This window comes from Raphanus sativus, chromosome 5 (genome assembly GCF_000801105.2).
Source record: "Raphanus sativus cultivar WK10039 chromosome 5, ASM80110v3, whole genome shotgun sequence".
Classification (NCBI taxonomy): Eukaryota; Viridiplantae; Streptophyta; class Magnoliopsida; order Brassicales; family Brassicaceae; genus Raphanus; species Raphanus sativus.
The window spans coordinates 35,786,861-35,808,550 of NC_079515.1; the positions used below are offsets into that span (position 1 = coordinate 35,786,861).

Here is a 21,690-nt window from a genome sequence, read left to right on the forward strand (position 1 = left end):
TATTTTACTACTTTTTTTTGTTCATAGTTTTTATCAGATCTCCGGTTCTAATCTATACAATTTCGCAATATTCTTGATTCCAGCTTATGAAATTTCTCTGTGTTTAGGAGCTACTGCCGTAGATTTATTGTAGCGCTTTTTCTGATGTTTTGATCGTTTGTTTAATTTCTCACTGTTTTGGAGTTCCCTGCTGTAGATTTATTGTAGAGCTATTTCTCATGTTTTGATTTTTGATATATTTTTTACAATGTTTATATCTCACGAATGAGAGAATTAACAATCGTTACATATTGCTTTATCTTTATATATGTTCCATCAGGCTAGATCCATATTTGAAACTTCTTTTGTACCTTTTACTGTTTCTCATCTTGAGCAAATCTCAGCATTAATGTGTTCGTCTGTTATATTCAGGCCACTATCAGTGTCCACCGGCTGGAGACCCACCGGTCTTGCCTAAAAGATGGTTCGGTTTATTCACTGACCGGGTTTGATGCTGCTCAGTGTAACCCAAATTATCGTCTCTCGGATTCTTCCTTGCTCATACGTTTCAACGAGTCAACTTCTTTCGAGGATGTTACCGATCCAGCTGCTTGGGCTCGCTAACACTAACCATCAGCTTCTAGGTAATTTGTATCTTATATGTTCTTCTGAGAATTGAAATAAGTATATAATATGTTATTGGAATTGGTAATTTTGTATCTTATTTCTATCTTATATGTTCTTCTTGTCAGACCTCATTGGTGAGATCACTGCTGTGAAGAGCACTGTCACCGACCCTCCTCAGGACAAGAACCGGGTTATGGGTACCATCGAGATGGACAAGTAAGACGTTCAGCCTTTGTCATCTTTCGGTTTGTGTTTCACCCAATTACACCGTCTAACTCACTGTTGTAACTTCACATGCTATCAGTGGCACGTCGGTGACCATGAGCTTCTTCGACACTCAGGCTGTTGGTATTCATAATCAGTTAGAGAAGATGAGAGTTGATCCAAGAGTTGTGGTTGCAACTAGCATCAACCAGAAGATGGTGGGCGGTATGAAAACCATTTGCACTTTAATGTTCTGTGATATGGTCTCATAATATGAATACCTTTTCATCGTGTTAATGAAGTCAATAACATAAGCTCCTTTGATTATGCAGGGCGCCTGTTTTGAATGCCACCTCTGGCACACATGTTTTCTTCGACAAAGAGACATCAGCAGGGGAGAGTCTCTTCAACAGGTAACATATTCGTAACCCTTAACACTGGACATTCGCTGGTTCTGATATATACAGACTGTGTAGTACATAGATCAACAACGTTGTATTCAACCATGCAGGCTGGTTGAACAGGACACTGGGGTCAGGCCAGCCGCTCCACTGCTGAGGTCCTATGCAAAGGTTGAATCGCTGAGCATAGCTGAGCTCAATAATTTTGTCATAACCGCTCCCTCTCAGGTTTGCAGCATGATTTATGTCTCTATTTTTTTTTGTGTATTAGATTTCATGATCAATCTGGTTTTCAAATGTTGTAGGATATTGACTTCATCTGTAACTGGAGAGTGACTGGAATCAAGATGGATAAGGGTTGGTGCTATGTCTCTTGCTCAAACTGTGCCAAGAAACTTCAGAGCACAGCCTCATCTTTCACATGTGTGCCTTGCAATAATTCTAACGCAGTGGGTATCCTCCGGTACGTTACAACACTCGGCAGTATATTCACTTGCTATTTCCATATTTTGATAATTGAGTTTTGATACATCTATTGTGTTGGGTAGATATCGTGTTGAGATATCTGTTGCAGACGAGACTGGCGAAGGGTTGTTTGTTTGCTTCGATGGGGTTATATGACAAAGCTCCATAACATGAGGGCCTATGAGGCCGGGCATCTGTTGGTATGTTTTTCATACACTGCTGTCCAATCTATGTGTTACCATTTGTTCATTCAGTTACATAATAACTTTTGCATAGGCTGGTGATGGTGTAAATCCGGAGGAAGCTGAGGCCCCTCCTTTTGTTAGAGAGATGGAGGGAAAGACATACAAAATTCCAGGTGAGGGTGAGCGCATTCAATTTCACAGCTAATCATCAGACCTTTACCATCTCCCGCATAATCAGCCAGGGTGACCGCTTGCCCCACCCTGAGTTCGTTGACAACTTAAGCCTTATACAGTTTCAGTTTCCTAATCATGTTCTTTACAATAATAGTATATATATAGGGTTAACTTTTGTTGGTTTGGATAGGGGGGTGACGATGACAATGGAGATGATAACGTCGGTGGCAGTTCAAAGAATGTGAAGGTGAAAGCTGGTGGTAGTAGCAATGTCGATGGAGCTGCTGGGAAGGTGAAGAAGGCACGCAAGGCCTAGGTGAAGCCGACGAGTGCTGGAGTTGCTGTTTGAGTGGTTTTCCCAAATAATAAGTTGTTTCAGAATGCTTATTTGGTTTTATTAGTTTCTGTCTCTGGTCAACAATTTGGTCGTTTTTTTTTTGCTTAGGTTGATAGGGGCTTCAGGCAAATGTAAATAGTGCCTTTCAATAATTTATTTTGTATTAAAATATAACTTAAAATATTTATATACAAACAGAGATTTAGCGGTGTCTTGCACAAGCGAATTAAGGTTAGCTAAAACAGAGATTTTACTTTTTACCTAGTAAGAAAATATAAGCAAAATTATACAGCTTAGTGAACCATTTTGAGTGTAAAACACCAAAATCAAATACAAGGGAAATAAAATAAAACCCTAAACCTAACATCAAAGGGGGTAGGTATGAAGCATCATAAGATAGTGCAACAGCATGACCACAAGCTCTGAACAAAACCTTCTCATTCAGACACGGTCATTTAGATAAGATCAGCTACATTCATTGGCATCTCATCAATCTGAGTACTGTAGTACTGCTCAATGTCCCGGAGGATCTTAATGTCGTCGCTTTTAACAAAGTTGATCGCAACACCCTACAATGATGACCGTTAAGTTTGTTAAATGAAATATATACCCTCTCCATGTTAAGAAAATTCTAATCGCCAAGAAACAATGCAGAAAGCATAATAAATCAATTACCTTACGCCCAAAACGACCAGATCGTCCAATACGATGGATGTAAAGCTCACGGTTGTTGGGGAGATCATAATTGATGACAAGAGAAACCTGTTACAAAGTTTCTCAAGTCAAATCCAACCTCTACTATCTTATGACACAAGAAAAAACTGAGACTTTAAGTAACAGAGGATACTAGAACATGTTTCCTGCATGTTTGTCTACGCAAGATATAGGGAATAAGCGATGACTTACTTGCTGCACATCAATACCACGTGCCCATACATCTGTTGTGATCAAAACACGACTGTCGCCTGACCGAAACTGATTCATGATCTCGTCTCTTTCCTTCTGAGGCATGTCACCGTGCATTGATGAGACTGTGAAGTTGTTAGTCCTCATTTTCTCACTTAGCCAATCCACCTATGTCAAATGCAGAGATATAACAGAGTAAGACACTGAAAAGAAACCTTAACACAAGAAACCTAGTTAACAAATTAACTTGAAGCAAAAGTCTAGCCAGTATCAAGACGGTAGCATCACAGAATAAATTAAGAGGCCAATGCAATCTACTAAAAGTCGGCAGGTGATTACAGAGTACAGACTGTTAGTGTTCTAGAATAATTGAGCTGTATTTTTAACTCACTTTTAAGAGCAAACAACTACATAAAGTAACAAAAGAGTATAATAGTCCCAGGCCGTTAGAAGATTCAAAATCAAGCTAAGACAGCGGTGCCAGGAGCTAAGGGGGTAACAAAATGAGATACCTGATCATCTAACAAATTCCAAAAAAGTAGCTTAGCTTAAGATGAGCACCAGGATTACCTTTCGTTTTGTATTGCAGAAGATAACAGCTTGAGTGATAGTAAGTGTGTCATAAAGATCACACAGTGTATCAAATTTCCACTCCTCTTTCTCAACAGCAACGAAAAATTGTTTAATGCCCTGAAAATGTTATGCAGGGAAGTTAGCCAGTGAAGCAATATGAGTCTGACCCCACTTTATAAATAAACATCAACAAGCACACAAATCCAGAATAAAAACACGTACTTCAAGAGTCAACTCATCACGCTTCACAAGTATCTTCACCGGTTCCGTCATAAACTTGGAAGTCATCTCCAAAATCTCGTGGGGAAGAGTTGCAGAAACCAAACAAACCTATAAACATTAGGGTAATAGGTTAGAGATATCAAATAACACAGTTAATAGCTTTCACATGGAACATTCAAGCAACTCAACAATATCCTTTACCAACTCAAAATCTAGCAATCCCAATGAATCAAGAAAGCAAGAGGAAAACACAATAACAGGCAATAAAGTATTGAGTTAGAGAACAAATAATGTCCTGAGAAATGAAATTTCATACCTGAAGATCAGGTGGAAGATATCTGTAAACATCATAGATTTGGTCCTTGAACCCTCTGCTAAGCATCTCATCAGATTCATCAAGAATCAGAAGTTTAATAGCTCTGGTGCGTAGGCTTTTCCTCTTAATCATGTCACAGACACGACCAGGTGTCCCAGAGACAACATGGACACCATTCTCCAGCTTCCTGATATCTTCTCCAACGCTCTTCCCACCAATGCAGGCATGTGCCTGAATATTGGCGTGTAATCCAATAGCTTGAATAGTCTTCTCTGTTTGTGAAGCAAGCTCTCTTGTTGGGGACAATATCAATGCCTGAACTCTGCAACCAAAAACAAATAATTTTTTTTGGGTTCAAAATACATAAACTTATTATTAAAATTAAACAATATATGACATTATAGCAATTATTTTTTAATTATATTGGATTAGTGGGAGCTTATGAAAATTTGAACACACATTAATGCGGTCAAAAACTGATTTTAACCAAATATTATATTAATTTAAATAAAATATACACTATACATAATATATTTATCAAATTATATAGTGTCATGTGTGATGCATCTACCCGTACTAATGTAAATTAGAGCTAAACCGAATCCCATATCTCTAAACCGAAAACCCAAAAGAACAAAATCGAACCGATCTGAAAAAAAAAACCGGAATGCTCAGGCCTAATCAGAGCATAACGACATCGAATCAATCCCATTAAAAAAAATTAAGAATCGAGTGTTACGATCAAAACATACTCTCTAGACGAAGTGTCAACGATTTGGCAGACGGAGAGAGCAATCATGGAGGTTTTACCCGTACCGGACTGAGCTTGAGCGATGACATCTCTCCCTTGGAGAATCGGCATAACAGCTCTCTGCTGAATCGCGGATGGTTTCTCGAAACCGTACTCGTAGACGCCGCGAAGCACGTCTTCCTTGATACCCATATCGTTGAAATTAGTGATGGGCTCGATCCCTTCCGTCGTCTCGAAGACTAGCTTGTCGTCATCCATCGGTCCGCCGCCTCTCCTTCCGCCTCCTCCACGGCTAGAATTCGCTTCCGCCATTTACTTTCCCTCTTTGTTTTCTCTCTCCTCTAGGGTTTCGGTCGTTTAGTTTCTATCTCGGGAATGAGCTGTCCGTTTGATGAGCGTGGCTCTAAGTGGCTACAATCTAATACTATAAAGAAAAGCACTCTCTCACTGGAGACAGCCACGTCAGTAATTCAAGTGTCCAGGATGCGACACCTGTCCCATCTATCAAAAGCACTGCGTTTCATTTAATTGATTTGGGCTTCGGTGGTTTGTATACGGGCTTAATGTAACCCAGACGGAATTAAGAGCAACAATGTAGTTAAACGCTAAACTCGATCTAGGGTTTTGACAGCGTTCTTTTCATCTTCTGTCTAAAACTTCTCAGGCAATGGATATCTAGCTCTCCCGAAACTATAGTTGGTGTCTTTTTGGTTGTTGGTGTGTGCTTGACAATTTGTGTCTGCTCGATTTCTACTCCGGCTACCTTCTCTGAGAAACCGTCAAAGTTTGATAGTAAGTATATATAAAACCTTCCGACTATCCTCATGTTCCTCTACTTCTCACCGTTTGAATATCTCTGAAATCTCACACAAGCTTTCCCATAATGCTAAATTCACAGATTCACTTCTCCGACTTGAAGGCCGGCCGCTGCAAGTGTGTCGTTCAGAACTGACTCCGGAGGTCAGTTGATGGCCATCGATATGCTCCTTCTTGATGCCAATGTAAATTGCTTCATAAGTTTAATTCATCTTCATATACGGCTTTAGATTTCGATTACTTTCAAATTGATAACCCGTGTTTTTGAAGAAATGAAAGTTGGTTCTTAACTCCATGAGCAGGTGAGTTAGCTAGGAGCAGCTACTGTCCATGTCTGCACTTCTGAAGGTAGTTATTTTTTGAGCTATTAACAAATTGTATTCTCAAATGAGTTTATTAGTGTCACATAATAGGCCAAGAGATATCGGGTCTATTGACATTGGCTTTCAAATCTTTATGGTCTTAGTGGATTTCCTGGTAAATCAATTGTTTCATTGGTAAACCTTATTATCCTCAAAATTTGGTAATAATCGTGTAGTATTCATATCTAGATGGTAATAATTTTTTTTTTGCTTTTATGAGATGAAAAAATTAACAAGCGTTTATGGATATCAGAATTTTACTTATTTGCTTTGCAACTGTTGTTGGACTGCGGATGTAGACACAACGGGACTTTTTTATTCTATCATTGTTTTTTATAAAACTCAAATCTTATTTTGTGATATAGATCTAATTGTTGAAATATGCTTATTCTAAAGTGTGATCTTTACTTTCAGGTGAAACAGCTTCAGATCCTTCACAAGGACACCCCATAATGGAAGTAGAAATCAACCAGAGAACAAAATTTCCGAGCTATGTATTAGGATAGTGGTTAAGACATTTACATTGTCGTCTCCAGTTCCCAAACAAACAAAGGTTTGTATTATATGCCAGACTTATTGTCATGTATTTTATATATCTTGCTACGTCAATCTCGGTCTCTTTTGATCAATATCAGATACTGATGTTTGTAGTGTCCATATTTTGGTTCTCTTTATGCCTTCTCTATATTTGGTGTTGTTTTTCGCCGAATCACATGTTGTGTTGTTGTTTTACTTTAGCTGCTCTGGTACTTGGTAGTAAGTTATGTGATTGTTTTGTTACTGGCTAATGATATGTAAGGGTGCTGGAGCAGTCAAAAGGAGCCACATTCCTTGAGCTAAGATAACCCATGTGGATCATGGTAGCTGTGTTGGCGATGAAGCGGTTGAAGGTGGACTAGCTGATGAAACTGCTGCTCCAGGTCACAACTCTGTTAATGGAAGGTGAGGGGAGCAGTCACCAGTTAAGGAAGATGGGTCCTCTTGAACGAAGGTACCAACTGAGTGACATCCAAAGAGCAAGGGGAACCAAAGTTACAAGACATGATGACGTTTACGTTGCATTTCCAGACATTGTCAAGTCCGACTACTTCAAAACTTTATGACATTGGTTTCCCTGGTTTTTCTTAAACTCATACCATATCAGACTTTTTCAGTTGTCAGATAGGCGTCCTGTTGCCAAAAAGACCTTCTCCCTAACAAATCATAACAAGTGGTTTAAGAAACCCAGTCAACAAATCAACGGACTGATGCGAAATGCATATTTACGAAAACCAAACATAGTTCTTAGATTTTACATAAATAAGTCTCACTACTTTGAAAGTTTATTGTCATTGGTTGTTCTAACGTAAGACGTCCAGTTTGCAAACCCATTACCCTTTCCAAACAAAAATAATCAAATAGTAAACAATTATTTACGACATTATGTTTTTAAATCAAATAGTAAACAATTATTTACGACATTATGTTTTTAAAATCATGTTCAAAGTGTTCTTAACTCATGTTCATATTATTGTTGATTATGCTTCTTTCTCAATGTGATTCTGTTCGTAAACTCATGTTTGTGTCTTCTCATCATTTCACCTTATATAAAAACTTCTATCTCAAAATTCTTTTCTCTTCACAATTTTCACTATTCACAAATAAAGGCGGGCTTTCAAATCTCTGAAATCTTCCGGCAAAGCCCCATCTCTCAATTCTTCAGTGACTTCGCTCTTGATTAGGGAGTCGGAGCTGTGCTTTAGCTTGCAAAGAAGGTCAGAGGTGGTGATGATGTCGGTTCGTTCATCGATAGAAGAAGAAGGTAACAAACACACTCAACATTCTTGAGAGTTCTGGAGGAGAATCGTCTGTGATTGAAGCAGCAATGAACTTGCCTGATTAAGTTGTGTGTGATGAAGTTGGAGTCATAGAGAGTATTCTTGAAGTCTACACTCTGTTAAATGTGATGAGTTGATATTGTAAACATATGTTCCGTTTAATATTATATCTCACGAGTCATGTTTAATCTGACTTTTTGTGATACAAGAAGTTTTCGGGCTCCTTCTGCAGTGTAGTTGCTGCCGATATTTCTGCTCAGCTCTTACCTTGGTCTTATGCTGTAGGATATTTGGATATCTTCCACCATTCATTAAGAAACAGGTTCAAATTCTTCGACATAAGACTTCTCTTTGTTTTACACAAAAGCAAAAATATGGATGCTTAAAAGATACTCTTCTTTGTTTTTGCAGCTACTTCTCCTTCCTCAGCCTGATGCTGCTGCTCAGCTATCCCAGTTAAGAAGAAGAAACAAAATGTAGGAGATAATATGTTTTAAAAAGGATCTGCAAGATTAATGCAGGAGATGACAAGTCCCACATCAAATGGTGCTTCAGAAGTTATAGAAAGCAACAAAAGTGAATCAATGCCAAAGTTTTCATGGTGCGTCTAAAAAAGTTGTAGTGGAGATTTTGTGGTAGGGTCATGGTGACGGCAGAGCCGAGTCGCGATGAGGTGGTATGGTCATTGCTTAGCGGTGATGGTTGTATGACTTACATAAAACAGAGATCAGAGCAGAGGAGGGGAGAAGAAAACATGGGTAAAGAAGAGAAGGAAGAAGATAGTTTGAAAATGGGTTTTTGTGTTTTCATTTTTGGTATCTGCCAAACCACAGAGGACATGTCAAAAAAGGAAGAATAACTGGTATTATGAGAGTTAGAACGAAGCCATAATCGTCATTGCTTCATAGGTAAGGAACCTCTGTAAAACCTGTTAACATGAATTGAAAAAATTCAGTATGTACGAAAATTTGGAAGAGTGCGCCAGTAAGGAAAATCAGATAATGATAAGTTGACATTTCTTTAATCATTCCGATGTAAACTCTGTCCGGAAACAGGCTCAAAACGTACAAATGAAATGGGCTTTACATATGGATTTTGACTTAAACAGCCTTCGATAGATGGTATGTCAAAAGGTGATGGAAAAACCCGTTAACCTACAATGAAAATTCAATTAGTTGATGAGATAGGAATGAATGTTTTGATAAAAAAAAAAAGAGAGAGAGATATGAATGAATGCTCTCACTCAATATGACGATACACTCAAACAATTAAGGGCAATTCTCTAAAGTACATTATTTTAAGTTTTTATCATATAAAAAAAGATTTTATGAAAAAAAATGATTAAAATATCTCATTTAATAAGAGAACAGACTTTTATACCATAAATATACAAATACAAACAAATAAATAAAATAAATAATAAATAATAATTTTTTTTAGAGATTCAGATTAGGCATGGACATATTTTCTAGATCCAAAGATCCAAACCGGTACCGATCCGAAAATCGGGTTTTGGGTCAGATCCGGATATGGTTTAATATCCGATTGGGTAAGCTTTCATTTATATTTCGGGTACCGAGTAGGAATAGATATTACCCGAAATCCGAACAACTATCCGAAAATATCCGATTCTTAATTCTTCGACCATTTAACATAAGTAGCTTTTAGTTTATTCAAGATTTTATTTTTATTTTTTGTGAGTTAGTTCAAGTATACTTTTATTTAGTTTCAGATTTATAGTATCTATATGTCTTAATCTCTTATAATTGATTCGTTTATTCGGAGAAGTCGGATAAAAAACACCCATTTCGGTTTGGTCTGATAAATACAGCTAAATCCGAACTGAAACCGACTTTTTTACGGTTACTTTGGGTGTAAGCGGATCCGAACCGGATCTGCAGGTATCGAACCGTATCCAAACTAGCATTTTAAATTATCCGATCGGTACTATTTTTTCTAATTCTGAAATATCTAAAATCTGAAAAACTCGATCTGAATCCAAACCGGTAATCCGAATGCCCATACCTAATTCATATTATATGTTTTCGAATTCGTTTAAAAAAAAAATTAATTCGAAAATAAAAGACTACTTTTAAATTTTTCATTTTCAAATTTTTAAAATTTATTTTTTATCTTATAAAGTTTTAAACATTCAATCTCAAATCTCCACCCAATTTTAAACTCTAAGATCTAGATTAGTTAACTCAAATGATATAAGTGTATATTTACATCTTTAATGAAACATTTTGGTCATTTTGATTTTTAGAATCTATATTTGTGACAATAAACTTTTTTATTGTTATCATAGGGTATTTCTCAACAATTAAAGGGCTACATTACTTCTTTTAGTTTTAATTGCTAAAGAAAAAATGAATGAAAACTATCATATGTGGTTTGGCTCAAGTGAAATATAAAAAAATATTAAGTGAAATGAAATATTTCTACAGTCACACCAACTAAACACAACTAAAATTTGATCATTTATTTTTGGTCATCATCTTATATAATTTCCAATAACAAAATTATCAGATATTTGAATTTTTTTTTTTTGAAATTCATAAAACAGAAAAAATAAATTATTGAGAATAATTTTATAATCGTCTAACTACTTATATTTTTATAACAGATAATATTTATATATCGAAAATAAACATACAAAATATATAATAAAAACTAAAATTTAAACAAAAACTCGGGCGTAGCCCGGGCCGACCCTAGTTGTAAATATTTGATGACTTATTTGGGCTTTTATGTACAGAAATGCCGACTTTTTAAATGGGCCTGTAGCATTTGGCCCAATTAAAAGGCTCATGTCGATATTTGAATAAACTGTTACATGAAAGCCTTTTAGCAAGAAATTCAAATGGACGCATGTTGCATGCAAGAAGAGATAACTGTAGATACCCAAGAAAGGAGGAAACAAAATAAAAATTGACAGCTGTGGGATTTGAACCCACGCCCTTGCGGACCAGAGCCTAAATCTGGCGCCTTAGACCACTCGGCCAAACTGTCGTTGTTTGTTAATACCTTTTTTTTTATCTCATGTACAAACCTTAGTTAAACTTTGGCTATTAAATTTGGACAATGATTCGATAATATAAAACTCTTGTATGAAATAGGCCTTTCTTATAAGAATTGACATATTTAAAACTATTGAGAACCTATTATATTCTTGGGTATGAGATCGATGTACTGAGAAGTCACCCTTGACCCTTCTTTGGGCTATATACTTATATCAAATGTATGATCTACAAAACATCAGTAATCTCATCATGACGATGTCTCTATTTGTGCCGAACTCTTCCTCCACCTGCTTTTTTCATTAGCACCACCCAGAAGCTGTATACATCCCTCCTCTGGTCCACGGCCCTAGTATATGCGAATTATGTGTGGACAACATTTAAACTATATCAACCCTTTTTCATAAAAAAACATTTGAACTATATCAACTAAGACTAGTTTCATCACTGAAGATTTACATGCAAGGAATTTGAATCTTGAGAAGCAAGAAACTGGAATGGCCTTGAGTTCAAATCCCCGCATATCATGCGAAGAAGTTCGGTTTGAGGGTCTACTGTCAATAGACAAAGGAAATGTAACTCGGATAGTCTTAATTTCAATCCTCCAGATAGATAAGAAGAACCATATCAAGGGCCATTATAATGTCTTGTGCTTTGTATTGGACAAAGTTCTAAAAGCAAGGTGACTGAGATGTCATTAAACAAAAATAAAATATCATTAAAATATAACTGAATTGGAAATTAGATTTATATTTGTGGTCATTTTCCAAAATGATAAAATTTAACATTTAAAATTTCAATCATGATATCAAGATAGTAATGCTCCAAATCTCCAAGATAGTAAAAATCCAATGAATACTAAGAATAGAAATGCACCGTTGACTATATCTTTCTTATATAGAGAGTATGTTATTACGGTCCTCTTTTAGTTTTGGAAATAACAGCAGTTTGTTTCCTTTGTTCGTTTTTTGAGAAAGATTTGTTTCCTTTGTTACTAACCAAAGTTGTTAACTATTCCAAAATATGAAATATAAATACTACTATGAACTCCTAAGCTTCATCACCATCACGTAATCAACTTGTAATGAACAATGTCTCTAGTCAAAAGACTCAAACCCAGCATCTTATTTCTCTTTGCAATCGTTCTTTCCTGTAACTTCATTCTTCCATCTTTTTCCCAAGACTGGAAACAAGAATTCCTAGATGAACATAACGAAGCCCGGAACGAGGTTGGGCTAGAGCCATTTGTTTGGGACGAAGAGGTCGCTGCTTACGCCTCGAGCTACGCAAACCAGAGAGTCAGTGACTGTGCCATGGTCCATTCGAATGGACCATTTGGAGAGAACATTGCGTGGAGTAGTGGAGATATGTCAGCTGGAGATGCTTCGGAAATGTGGATCGACGAGAAGAAGTACTACGACTATGATAGCAACACTTGTAATGATCCAAACGGTGGTACTTGTCTGCATTACACACAAGTGGTTTGGAGAAATAGTCTTCGATTGGGATGTTCTAAAGTTGTGTGTCACAGTGGTGGTACTTTTATTATATGCAATTATGATCCTCCTGGTAATTACAATGGAGAAAAACCATACTAATGGTTTTTTAAAAAAATGATATAAAGAAATAATTAATCTTCACAAGTTTCTTTTTTTTTGTTTATAAGAAATTAAAAAGAATAAAATGATGAGATTAGAAGATGTTACACTGTCATTTTTATTAGCCATACATGAAATATATAAACAATTTATATTGGCTGGCTAGAGTCCTAGCTAACAACACTACCTCACAAAAATAAAAACATTTCACAGAAGACAACTCATGAATTGGTAAAACGACAAATCAATACACGTCAAACGACACCAAGCTGGCTTTGCTGTCTTAACTCTTTCCTTAGCTTATGAGAGAACAGCTTGCAAGCGTCCAAACTGAGATCCACCGCCGCAGCTAACGCCACGTGCGCTGCTGCATCCTCCGTGCATGTCACGTGCGACACGCCAACTTCTACCTCCGGTTTGCTCCGTTTCCCGACGCCTTCCACCGAAGCCGACATCACGAACCCTCTCTTTTGCGCCGGGTGCTGGGGCAGTAGATATCCAAAATCCGACCCGGATCCTGATCCTGCTCCCGACCCGATGCTAGATCCGGACCCGAGATCACAGCTTCCCTGAGGACTCGTTGTTGACGGCGTAGAAACCGCCGTGTTTGTCCCGCCCGTGGCGTCGATAACGAAACTCCCGCCATTTTTCAAACTAACAGAGGACGACGTGGAGACCTCAGCGGCGACTCCGTCCTGGAAGAGCTCGAAACGGTAACCAAGCGCGTCGGAGTAACCAGCTTCGAGCCACGCCTCTAGCCGTCCCCACGGCTTCCACGTGCGACAACGACCGTCGGGTCTGAGAATGAGCCACGCGCCGGGACTTGATCGCGTCACGCGGTTCGAACCGGGAGATGGAACGAATGGTGTGACCATGGATGCCATCGCTACGGGTGAGCCGGAGAGATCATGCACAGTAACCGACCAACCTTTTCTCTCTTTCGACGGCTGTTGTTCCTTTTCCGACGATACGCAACTTCTCGATGAGATTGATTCGGAGCTGATCCTCGCGGCGAACTCGCAAGTGAACACGGCTTGTCTCGTGTTTCCTTGCACTTGGAAAACCTGAGGGCTGCACTCCGGCTCGCTGTCGAATTGAAACACGAATCTCGGGTCGGGTTCAACCCGTACGGTAAAATGGAGCTCCGGAACAGATCCAGTTTTATTCCTCCCTTTCTTGGATCCCAAGGCAACCCATCCGTTGTGTGCCACGCACGTTTTCGTCTCCGCCGCTTTCAAATCCAGCCGAACCTCGAACCGACCTAGTAACTTCTCACTCGCTGAAGCGAGTCCACACGACGCGCCGGTTACGCCGTCACTTCGTGAGTAGGTCTCGACGGAGAGGACAGTCAACTTGGTCTTCGTCAAAGAAGCATCTATCTGAGCTTTGTTTACACTGAAGTAAGCAGCGACGGTGGAGGAACGAGTGTCGGATTCAGATTCGGTTTGGAAGATAACCGGAGCAGAAACAATCTGGCGAGGGAAACTATTGAATTTGATTTTGCAGTAGCAATGTGGAGGTGAAACTGACTGTTCGGACAACGAAGACGGAAACCTAACGGCCAAGTTTCCGACTATGATCCGTACGAAAGAGCACGGATCCATTTGACTTTAGTTAGATTGGATTCTCAAACGCCCTGATCGAATTTTATGGAGAGAGAGAGAGAGAGAGAGAGAGAGAGAGAGAGAGAGAGAGAGAGAGCTAAAGACACTGGTTTGAGGTTGAATGAACGAAAGATGATGAGTGAAGAGATATAGGGAGAAGAAGGTATAGAAATGGAAAGAGTTGAAAGAGACACAGGCTGGAAGATAGCTGCGTAATCTATTCTATTAATTCTTCAGCATGACCTATTAATAAAATGTTGTGTCTAATTAATTATTTCCATATTTTATTCTTCCAAAAATGAAATATATTATAACTTCTTCTTTCCCTTTTTTTTTAACGGCATAACTTCCCCATTCCTATATTCTAGGAATCTGAAACTAATTTATACTAATAAAAATTCATGAAATAATATAGAATAATAGTAATTAATTTAATATTTATTAAGAACTATTGTCTGCATATATTAAACGGCAGTTAATAAAAGAAGCCAAACGACAATTTTTCTATTGATAATAAAGAATAAATAGTAGGTTTAAAATTCAACATTTTCAAGACTTACTAATTATTTATTAATAATTGTTAATATTTTTTAAAATAAACCACTAAAAATCAAGTTGAAATAATAGATGTTTAGATCAACAAAATTAAACCATAACTAGATTCTGACCCGCCTTTTAAAGGACGGATATATTTTTTGTTTTACTATAATTCTCATATTTGTGTTTTTTTGTGGTTATATTTGTATTTTTCTTTGTAATTATATCTATTCTATTAATTCTCATATTTTAATAGTATTGACTAGATTCGGATTCGCCTTTAAAAGAGCTGGTATATTTTTTTGTTTTACATATTTTAGAAATTTAATTTTTATATTTATGTTTTTAATCATATTTATATTTTTCTTTGTATAATATTTCTTTTAAATAATTAATAAGAGGTTTTAATAATTATTGTAAAATAATTTGACCATACATATATCAATAGGTCATATTCCTATTTTAGTATATTGATATTATATAATAAAAAAACGTAAATAAAAACATAAATATAAAAATTAAATTTATAAAAAAATGTAAAACAAAAAATATACCCGCCCTTCTAAGGGCGGATCAAAATCTAGTGTATATTAAAATTGCATTTTTTTTTCTTGGTGAACAAATGGCAATAGATTTTGATTTTTGATTTTATAAAAATACAGATTTTGTGGGGTCAAGGCAAAAACTTGCACCTATGGAGTTCCAGAGTGGCAGAGGGATTCTCTTTTTTTTTCTTTTCCAAACGTTCTTTTGAACATTTTGCCAAACGTTTCCAAATTGTAGTACGTGTGTGATTCATGCAATCGTCGCTTAGTCAACGCCAAAAATAAGAACAAAACTTACCTTCACCCCCTAAGGTGAATTTCTACATTCACTCACCAATAAGAATTAGTTAATTGAGATTTGATATCTCTTAAAAAAGGAAACCAAATAATAAGAATTTAATGAAATAAAATTATGTTTTTAGATAAATAAAAAATAGTAGCAATTATAAAATTTTTTTTTTTTAGTATTGATAAATCCGTCAAAAATACTAAACCCTAAACTCTAAATTCTAAATACTAAACCCTAAATTCTAAATACTAAACCCTAAACCCTTAGGGAAAGCCTGAACCCTTGGGCAAATCCTATACCCTAAATCGTTAATCTTAAACCCTAAACCCTTAATCATAAACCATAATATTAAACCCTAAATTCTAAACACGAAACCCTAAACCCTAAACTCTTTGACAAATATTAAATCATATACTCTTAATCCTAAACCATAAACCATTTTGGAATTTAGGATTTAAGGTTTAGTATTAGAAGTTATGATTTAGGGTTTAGGGATTAAGATTTAATTTATGATTTAAGGTTTGGTTTAAATTTAAGGGTTTAGGGTATAGGATTTGCCCAAGGGTTCAGGCTTTCCCTAAGGGTTTAGGGTTTAGTATTTAGAACTTAGGGTTTAGGGTTTATAATTTAGGGTTTAGGGTTTAGGGTTTAGTATTTTCTGACGGATTTATCGATATTAAAAAGAATGTATTTTTTTAATGATTACTACTATTTTTTATTTATCTAAAAACATAATTTTATTTCATTAAATCATTATTACTTGGTTTCCTTTTTAAAGAGATATCAAATCTCAATTAACTAATTCCTATTGGTGGGTGAATGTAGAGGTTCACCTTAGGGGGTGAACCTAAGTTTTGTTCCAAAAATAATTGTTTTATGGGATTTTTTTTTTGTTTGAAACTTTGATTTCTTATGGGATTTGCCAATTGGATACAAGGGAATGATATCAAAACAAATACTTTAAAAACCGTTATCAGTAAATAAATAATAAAGAGAAAATGATATTTATTCAGCTAAATTTTATAGTCGGTAGATACACGACAAGGATTAAATAATTTATGTTAATTTGATATGATGTTGGACCGGAGTAATTATGAAACACCGTGGACGTTAGAGGTTAGTCGATGCCATTGGATACCAAAGTGGGGTCTGAGATAAGCAAAATGCACCATCCCTTCACGCAATCTTATAATTGTCGACCTCTGTTAACCACTTAGAGATGAGAGATGATGAGAGATGAGCTGGCCTCAAAGTGAAGAACGTGTGTATTTAGTTGGCATCATCTTCAGTGGAAGACTGCTTATAATTTGAATTCAGTCAAATCTTATATCATTTCCTTTTACTTTTTCTACTAAATAATTAAGTAACGAAACATAAATATTAAAATTGCATTATCGTTTCTTTAATTAATTTCTGTCGGGTTGCACTGTCACAACACGTATGGTTTCATTTCTTCAAATTAATTCAACTTTTTATAATTTTTATTCATGGGTTTATGTTAATTGTTAAGCGATGAATTAGTTGAGAATAATTAGAAGTTTGACATATAAAGAGGATAAGTGAAGTCAAATGAGTAAGAAGACCATTCTGTACTACAGAGAGGATCTTGAGGAGACTCTCGAGCCACAGCTGTATGGCCATCCACATAGAACCAAAACACTATTTTCATTATTTTACTTTAGATCAAAATGTATTATCAAAATCGTCATTCATAGTCATATGACAGCTAGGGACACATGCGTGGAAGTTATATGTATCCAACTTTCAATTTTCTAAAAGAAAGGCGACACATGCGTACGTGGAAGTTAAATCATTAGATCCTAAAAAATAACAATATTCATATAAAAGTTTTCTTCTTTTCATATAAACTATGACTAAGCTAATACAGTAAAAATGTAAGGTTGAATGAAATTTCACTGCTAAAAAAAGAACTGAATTAACACCTGAACAAAATTAACTTCATAGGACACGACGATTAGGGCAACTGGGCATATCTAGCAGTCCTAGGCAATAAGATATTCTCTCTTTGTAACAGACACACAGAAGTCTCAGCACAGATAATAGGTTTCGATTGGGAATTAGACGGTTGAGACTTTTACTCTTTGTAAAGATATGATGGATAAATATGCGGAAGCCGGAATTGAAATCGGTTTCGTACCCGAAGGTGAATTATATCTCTTTTTTTGTTACTTATTATCTGTTGATATATACTGATCTCTATTGATATCTATATATACAGTAGTTGAAGGGGGTTACATATACGAGAGGTAATTTGATGCTATTGGACAACTAGTTATGTATGTGCATTGGACAATCCTGGAGAATCGAATTTGATGCTACTCTCAAAAGACATCAAACAAGACACATATTTACTTACATTTTTGCATATGCATTATTGCTATATTCTTTTAGGGGAGCCTTTATCAGAGTTTACAGTTCCTTCTGATAGTGCCGAATGGATTTGGAGAAGCCTATCAGATTGAGGAAACCCTGGCCTACAAAGCTAAAGCTCACAAGGGGATGTCACTAAGCGCTTATAAAGACAAATCTCTAAAATTGCATCTTTGTAATCTACCTAAGTGGAAATAAGAAAATGTTAAGATGCTTTAGTAAATTTATGTAGACAGGGGTTGTACTCTTGGTTGAAGATTTACTTGAACAAAGTTGAAAAATGTCTGACACATCAATCCTCAATATCCTGCAACAACCCGTTGGTTTATGCATCATTTTAGATGGGAACATTATAGATTTTGATGCTCAATAATTGGGGAAAGACTAAGATGTCGCATTGCCACATCAGCCTACAAGCCCAAACCCACACGTAGCCAACAAAAATCTGGTATCTTTCTGCAATATTGCTCTCAGCATCCCACAGGAAATCCCCAGCTCATGCTTTAGAACGGGGCGTTGTAGATAAATTATGGGTGGATAATGGGCAGCCCTGAGTTCGTCTGTATGTGGCTTATATAACTCGGTTCAAACCAAATGCAAAGTTAGGAAAAGAAGAAAAAAAGAGTAAAACTTTGGAAGGTAGTTGGGCGGTCATTGTTGTGTTAACTAAAAATCAGGTAGTGAGTAGGTGTGTAGTTTTCTTTGTGCTATAGTGTAGATTCTAGCGTACTTAGAAATAGATGATAGAGTAGATGTTGTATATTGAAGGAAGTAGTTGAAAGAGAATACAGTACAATGTAGATTTTGATAATAGGAGACAAATGCTAAAATTTTAGATAATTTGATCTGTTAACTTTCAGAACGAAAAAGAAAAAGTAGATTAATTAGTATGCTACGTTGGTAGATGGATGCATAGCAGTATATTATGTAATTTATGTTCAGTAGATTATTGTGTTCTTAGTGGATTTTCTATTCTAAGTTATCGTAGATGGTAGATGAGATGTATTAACATTTGCAGACTAATTTTGATAGTGCTCTTTCCACAATAATTTTATCAAAAGAAATATTTTCTTTAACTTCACATGTATGTTAATATCATTTTTTTGTATTTTTGTTCTTTTTGACTTTTCAGTAAGTCAATATATTAATATAATTTTTTTAAAGAATGTAAGAATACAATATGTCTAAAAGTAACAAACATTATTTTTGTCCTAAGGAGATAATATATGAGATTAGTTGTCCCCTATTACCAAAATTCCCATGTTTTTTACCGATAGTCCAGTTTCAGTGAATAATACGGAATTTCTGGTTGAAATTTTTTTTTTTTAATCGCAAATGAGAAATAAATGTTTTTTTTGGCACTGACAATTCATGAAGATAATTATTTATTATGAGTTTGTAATTCACAACAATTCAAAATATAAAATTTAAATAAAAATTGTCAAAAGGCCATAAAAACTTAAGTTAACATTTTACAAAAAAAATTACAGGCCATTAAAGTTTATGTTTTAGAAAGTGAACACAAGCCATATACAAGAAAAAAAACTAGAGTTTAAGGAGGGGTGGTCCTTTCAAGCCAATTTTGCATCATGACAAACTATAGAACACTGTTTTTTGGTATCACAAAGAGGAAATTCGGTTCCTAAGGGGATTACCATGGTGACGTCTGCTGTTTCTCTCCCGCCATAGGATGTGGATGGTAGCTTGGAAAGCTAAATCTCTCAAGTAGAGTCTTTCATAAAAAAATATAATAAAAGAACTTTTCAAAAATTTGAAATACTTATGTCAAAGCTTTTCAGATAAGAGATTTTAGCATGAATATCTCAAAATTATAAGAAACTTTCAAACTAAATATTAATACTTTTTGATGGACAAAAAAATATATATAAAAAAGAAGGAATGTCACTTCTAATAAATCCTAGCATGAAACTTGTCCTATTTTATAAAAGAGAAATCATATAGTTGTTATTTTTACAATATGTATATATATATAAACTATTTTTTCTTTCATCAAACCTATTTTCCAACAGAAAAAGCTTTCATTCTTGGACAAAACCCAAATTTTCCTTGTATCCACCTTCTACATAGAATCTTGCATCAGTTTTAATTTAATCAAGGTTAAATCATATTTACAATTTTAATTTAAGTTATAACTGATGAGGCTTTGCTCGAAAGTAAAACATAGTTTCATTATTTAAACTCAGAAAATCACCTTCTACACTTAGGGGGATGTATTCAACTAAGAGTTTTAAGTGATTTGTATTAAAATGACAAATTTACTGTTATTCAAACGTGAATTTTAAAAAACACTTTAAAATCCAGTGTTATTGAACTTGACATTTTATAAAACACTCTGAAATCCACTGTTATTGAACAATATTTAAGTTGGAGATTTTAGAGTACTTAAGGGGGGTGTATTCAACTGAGAGTTTCAGGTGATTTGTATTAAAATGACAAATCCACTGTTATTCAAACATGAATTTTAAAAACTCATTTAAAATCCACTGTTATTGAACTTGACATTTCGTAAAGTACTCTGAAATCCACTGTTATTAAAAATATTTTAAGTTGTGGGATTTTAAAGTTTTGAGGTGATTTTAGGGTGTTTGGGTGGAGTTTCTTAGTTAAAAAAATAAAACTCAAATCCCATTGTTTTAGGTGATATTCTAGAGTAGTTTAAAAAAAATCACCTAAATCTCTGCAACTTATTAAAATCATCTAAAACTCCATTAAAAACCAAATCACATCAAATGCTAAATTGAATACATCCCCCTAAGTGTTTCTAGAGTGTTTGAGGAGAGTTCCTTAGTTATAAAAATAAAAATCCAAATCCCACTATTTTAGATGAGATCAGTGGCGGACCCAGAAATATTTTTTACCGGTGTCATAAATTAATTTAATAATTTAAAATTAAATATTATTGAAAATATTTATTATATATATTATAGATTTTAACATATTTTATTTTGTGAAAACTGTTATCAGTTTTTTAATTAAAAAAAAACATATGTTGAATTTGGGTTTTAGAAGCCCACATATATAAACAAACAAATAATTCGATTAAATTTTAAGTTAAGCCCAAAAAGAACATACAGACTAAACTAAATTTAAGACCCAACAGAAAAAAAGTTAATCTAAAACATGGGCTTTCAGCCCGATTTAAAAAAAAAAACAAGTTAAATAGGTGCAGGCAGGGTTCGAACCAAGATTTTGGGGGTGTCAGAAGTAAGCATGTTAACCAATTCTGCTGCTGTCGACATACGACTACACGTTACAAATGAAAGTTAAATTATTTAAGGGGTGTCAGCTGACACCCTACCCTACACGTGGGTCCGCCTCTGGATGAGATTTTAGAGTGTTTTAACAAAAATCACATCAAATTTCCTAATTCTCTTGCAATCATTTCAAAACTCATTAAAAATCAAATCACTTCAAATTTCAGATTCAATACATCCCCCTTAGACATTTAAGAGTTGAGAAACAAATTCACACGAACAAACATAAAACCTATGTAGATTTAAGAAGCCTACAGAGCTTTGATTTTTGCATTTATAATTACATTTTAGCTCTT

The 21,690-nt window shown here is 35.4% G+C and overlaps 3 protein-coding genes, 2 long non-coding RNA genes and 1 other non-coding gene across 9 annotated transcripts; 3 read left to right on the forward strand and 3 right to left on the reverse strand.

Moving 5' to 3' along the window:
• Positions 1-11: 11 nt before the first annotated feature.
• On the forward strand, positions 12-2,585 carry LOC108863396 (uncharacterized). Of its 4 annotated transcripts, none has more exons than XR_008946196.1 (9): positions 12-623; positions 732-822; positions 911-1,035; positions 1,143-1,223; positions 1,322-1,439; positions 1,517-1,674; positions 1,760-1,876; positions 1,953-2,104; positions 2,226-2,585. It is a non-coding gene; the product is annotated as an uncharacterized LOC108863396 (long non-coding RNA). The 4 variants fall into 4 exon arrangements; XR_008946195.1 differs by having other exon boundaries at positions 13-623; positions 1,953-2,126; XR_008946198.1 differs by having other exon boundaries at positions 13-623; positions 1,953-2,040.
• A 13-nt stretch (positions 2,586-2,598) lies between these two features.
• LOC108863395 (eukaryotic initiation factor 4A-III homolog) lies at positions 2,599-5,563 on the reverse strand. Its single transcript, XM_018637807.2, has 7 exons — positions 5,142-5,563; positions 4,390-4,711; positions 4,074-4,181; positions 3,849-3,968; positions 3,279-3,446; positions 3,048-3,134; positions 2,599-2,941 (listed from the first exon to the last, which is right to left on the reverse strand). Exons 1-7 carry the CDS (start codon positions 5,450-5,452, stop codon positions 2,828-2,830), a joined length of 1,230 nt encoding a protein of 409 aa, XP_018493309.1. The 5' UTR covers positions 5,453-5,563; the 3' UTR covers positions 2,599-2,827.
• A 36-nt stretch (positions 5,564-5,599) lies between these two features.
• On the forward strand, positions 5,600-7,560 carry LOC108826618 (uncharacterized). Its single transcript, XR_001945491.2, has 5 exons — positions 5,600-5,932; positions 6,039-6,141; positions 6,259-6,304; positions 6,733-6,871; positions 7,118-7,560. It is a non-coding gene; the product is annotated as an uncharacterized LOC108826618 (long non-coding RNA).
• Positions 7,561-11,067: 3,507 nt separating this feature from the next.
• Positions 11,068-11,147, reverse strand: TRNAL-UAG (transfer RNA leucine (anticodon UAG)). Its single transcript has one exon. It is a non-coding gene; the product is annotated as a tRNA-Leu (tRNA).
• A 1,099-nt stretch (positions 11,148-12,246) lies between these two features.
• On the forward strand, positions 12,247-12,802 carry LOC108860854 (pathogenesis-related protein 1). The gene has a single exon (XM_018634704.2). It carries the CDS (start codon positions 12,247-12,249, stop codon positions 12,751-12,753), a length of 507 nt encoding a protein of 168 aa, XP_018490206.2. The 3' UTR covers positions 12,754-12,802.
• Positions 12,803-12,824: 22 nt separating this feature from the next.
• On the reverse strand, positions 12,825-14,534 carry LOC108857762 (uncharacterized). The gene has a single exon (XM_018631775.2). It carries the CDS (start codon positions 14,355-14,357, stop codon positions 13,008-13,010), a length of 1,350 nt encoding a protein of 449 aa, XP_018487277.2. The 5' UTR covers positions 14,358-14,534; the 3' UTR covers positions 12,825-13,007.
• Positions 14,535-21,690: the final 7,156 nt, after the last annotated feature.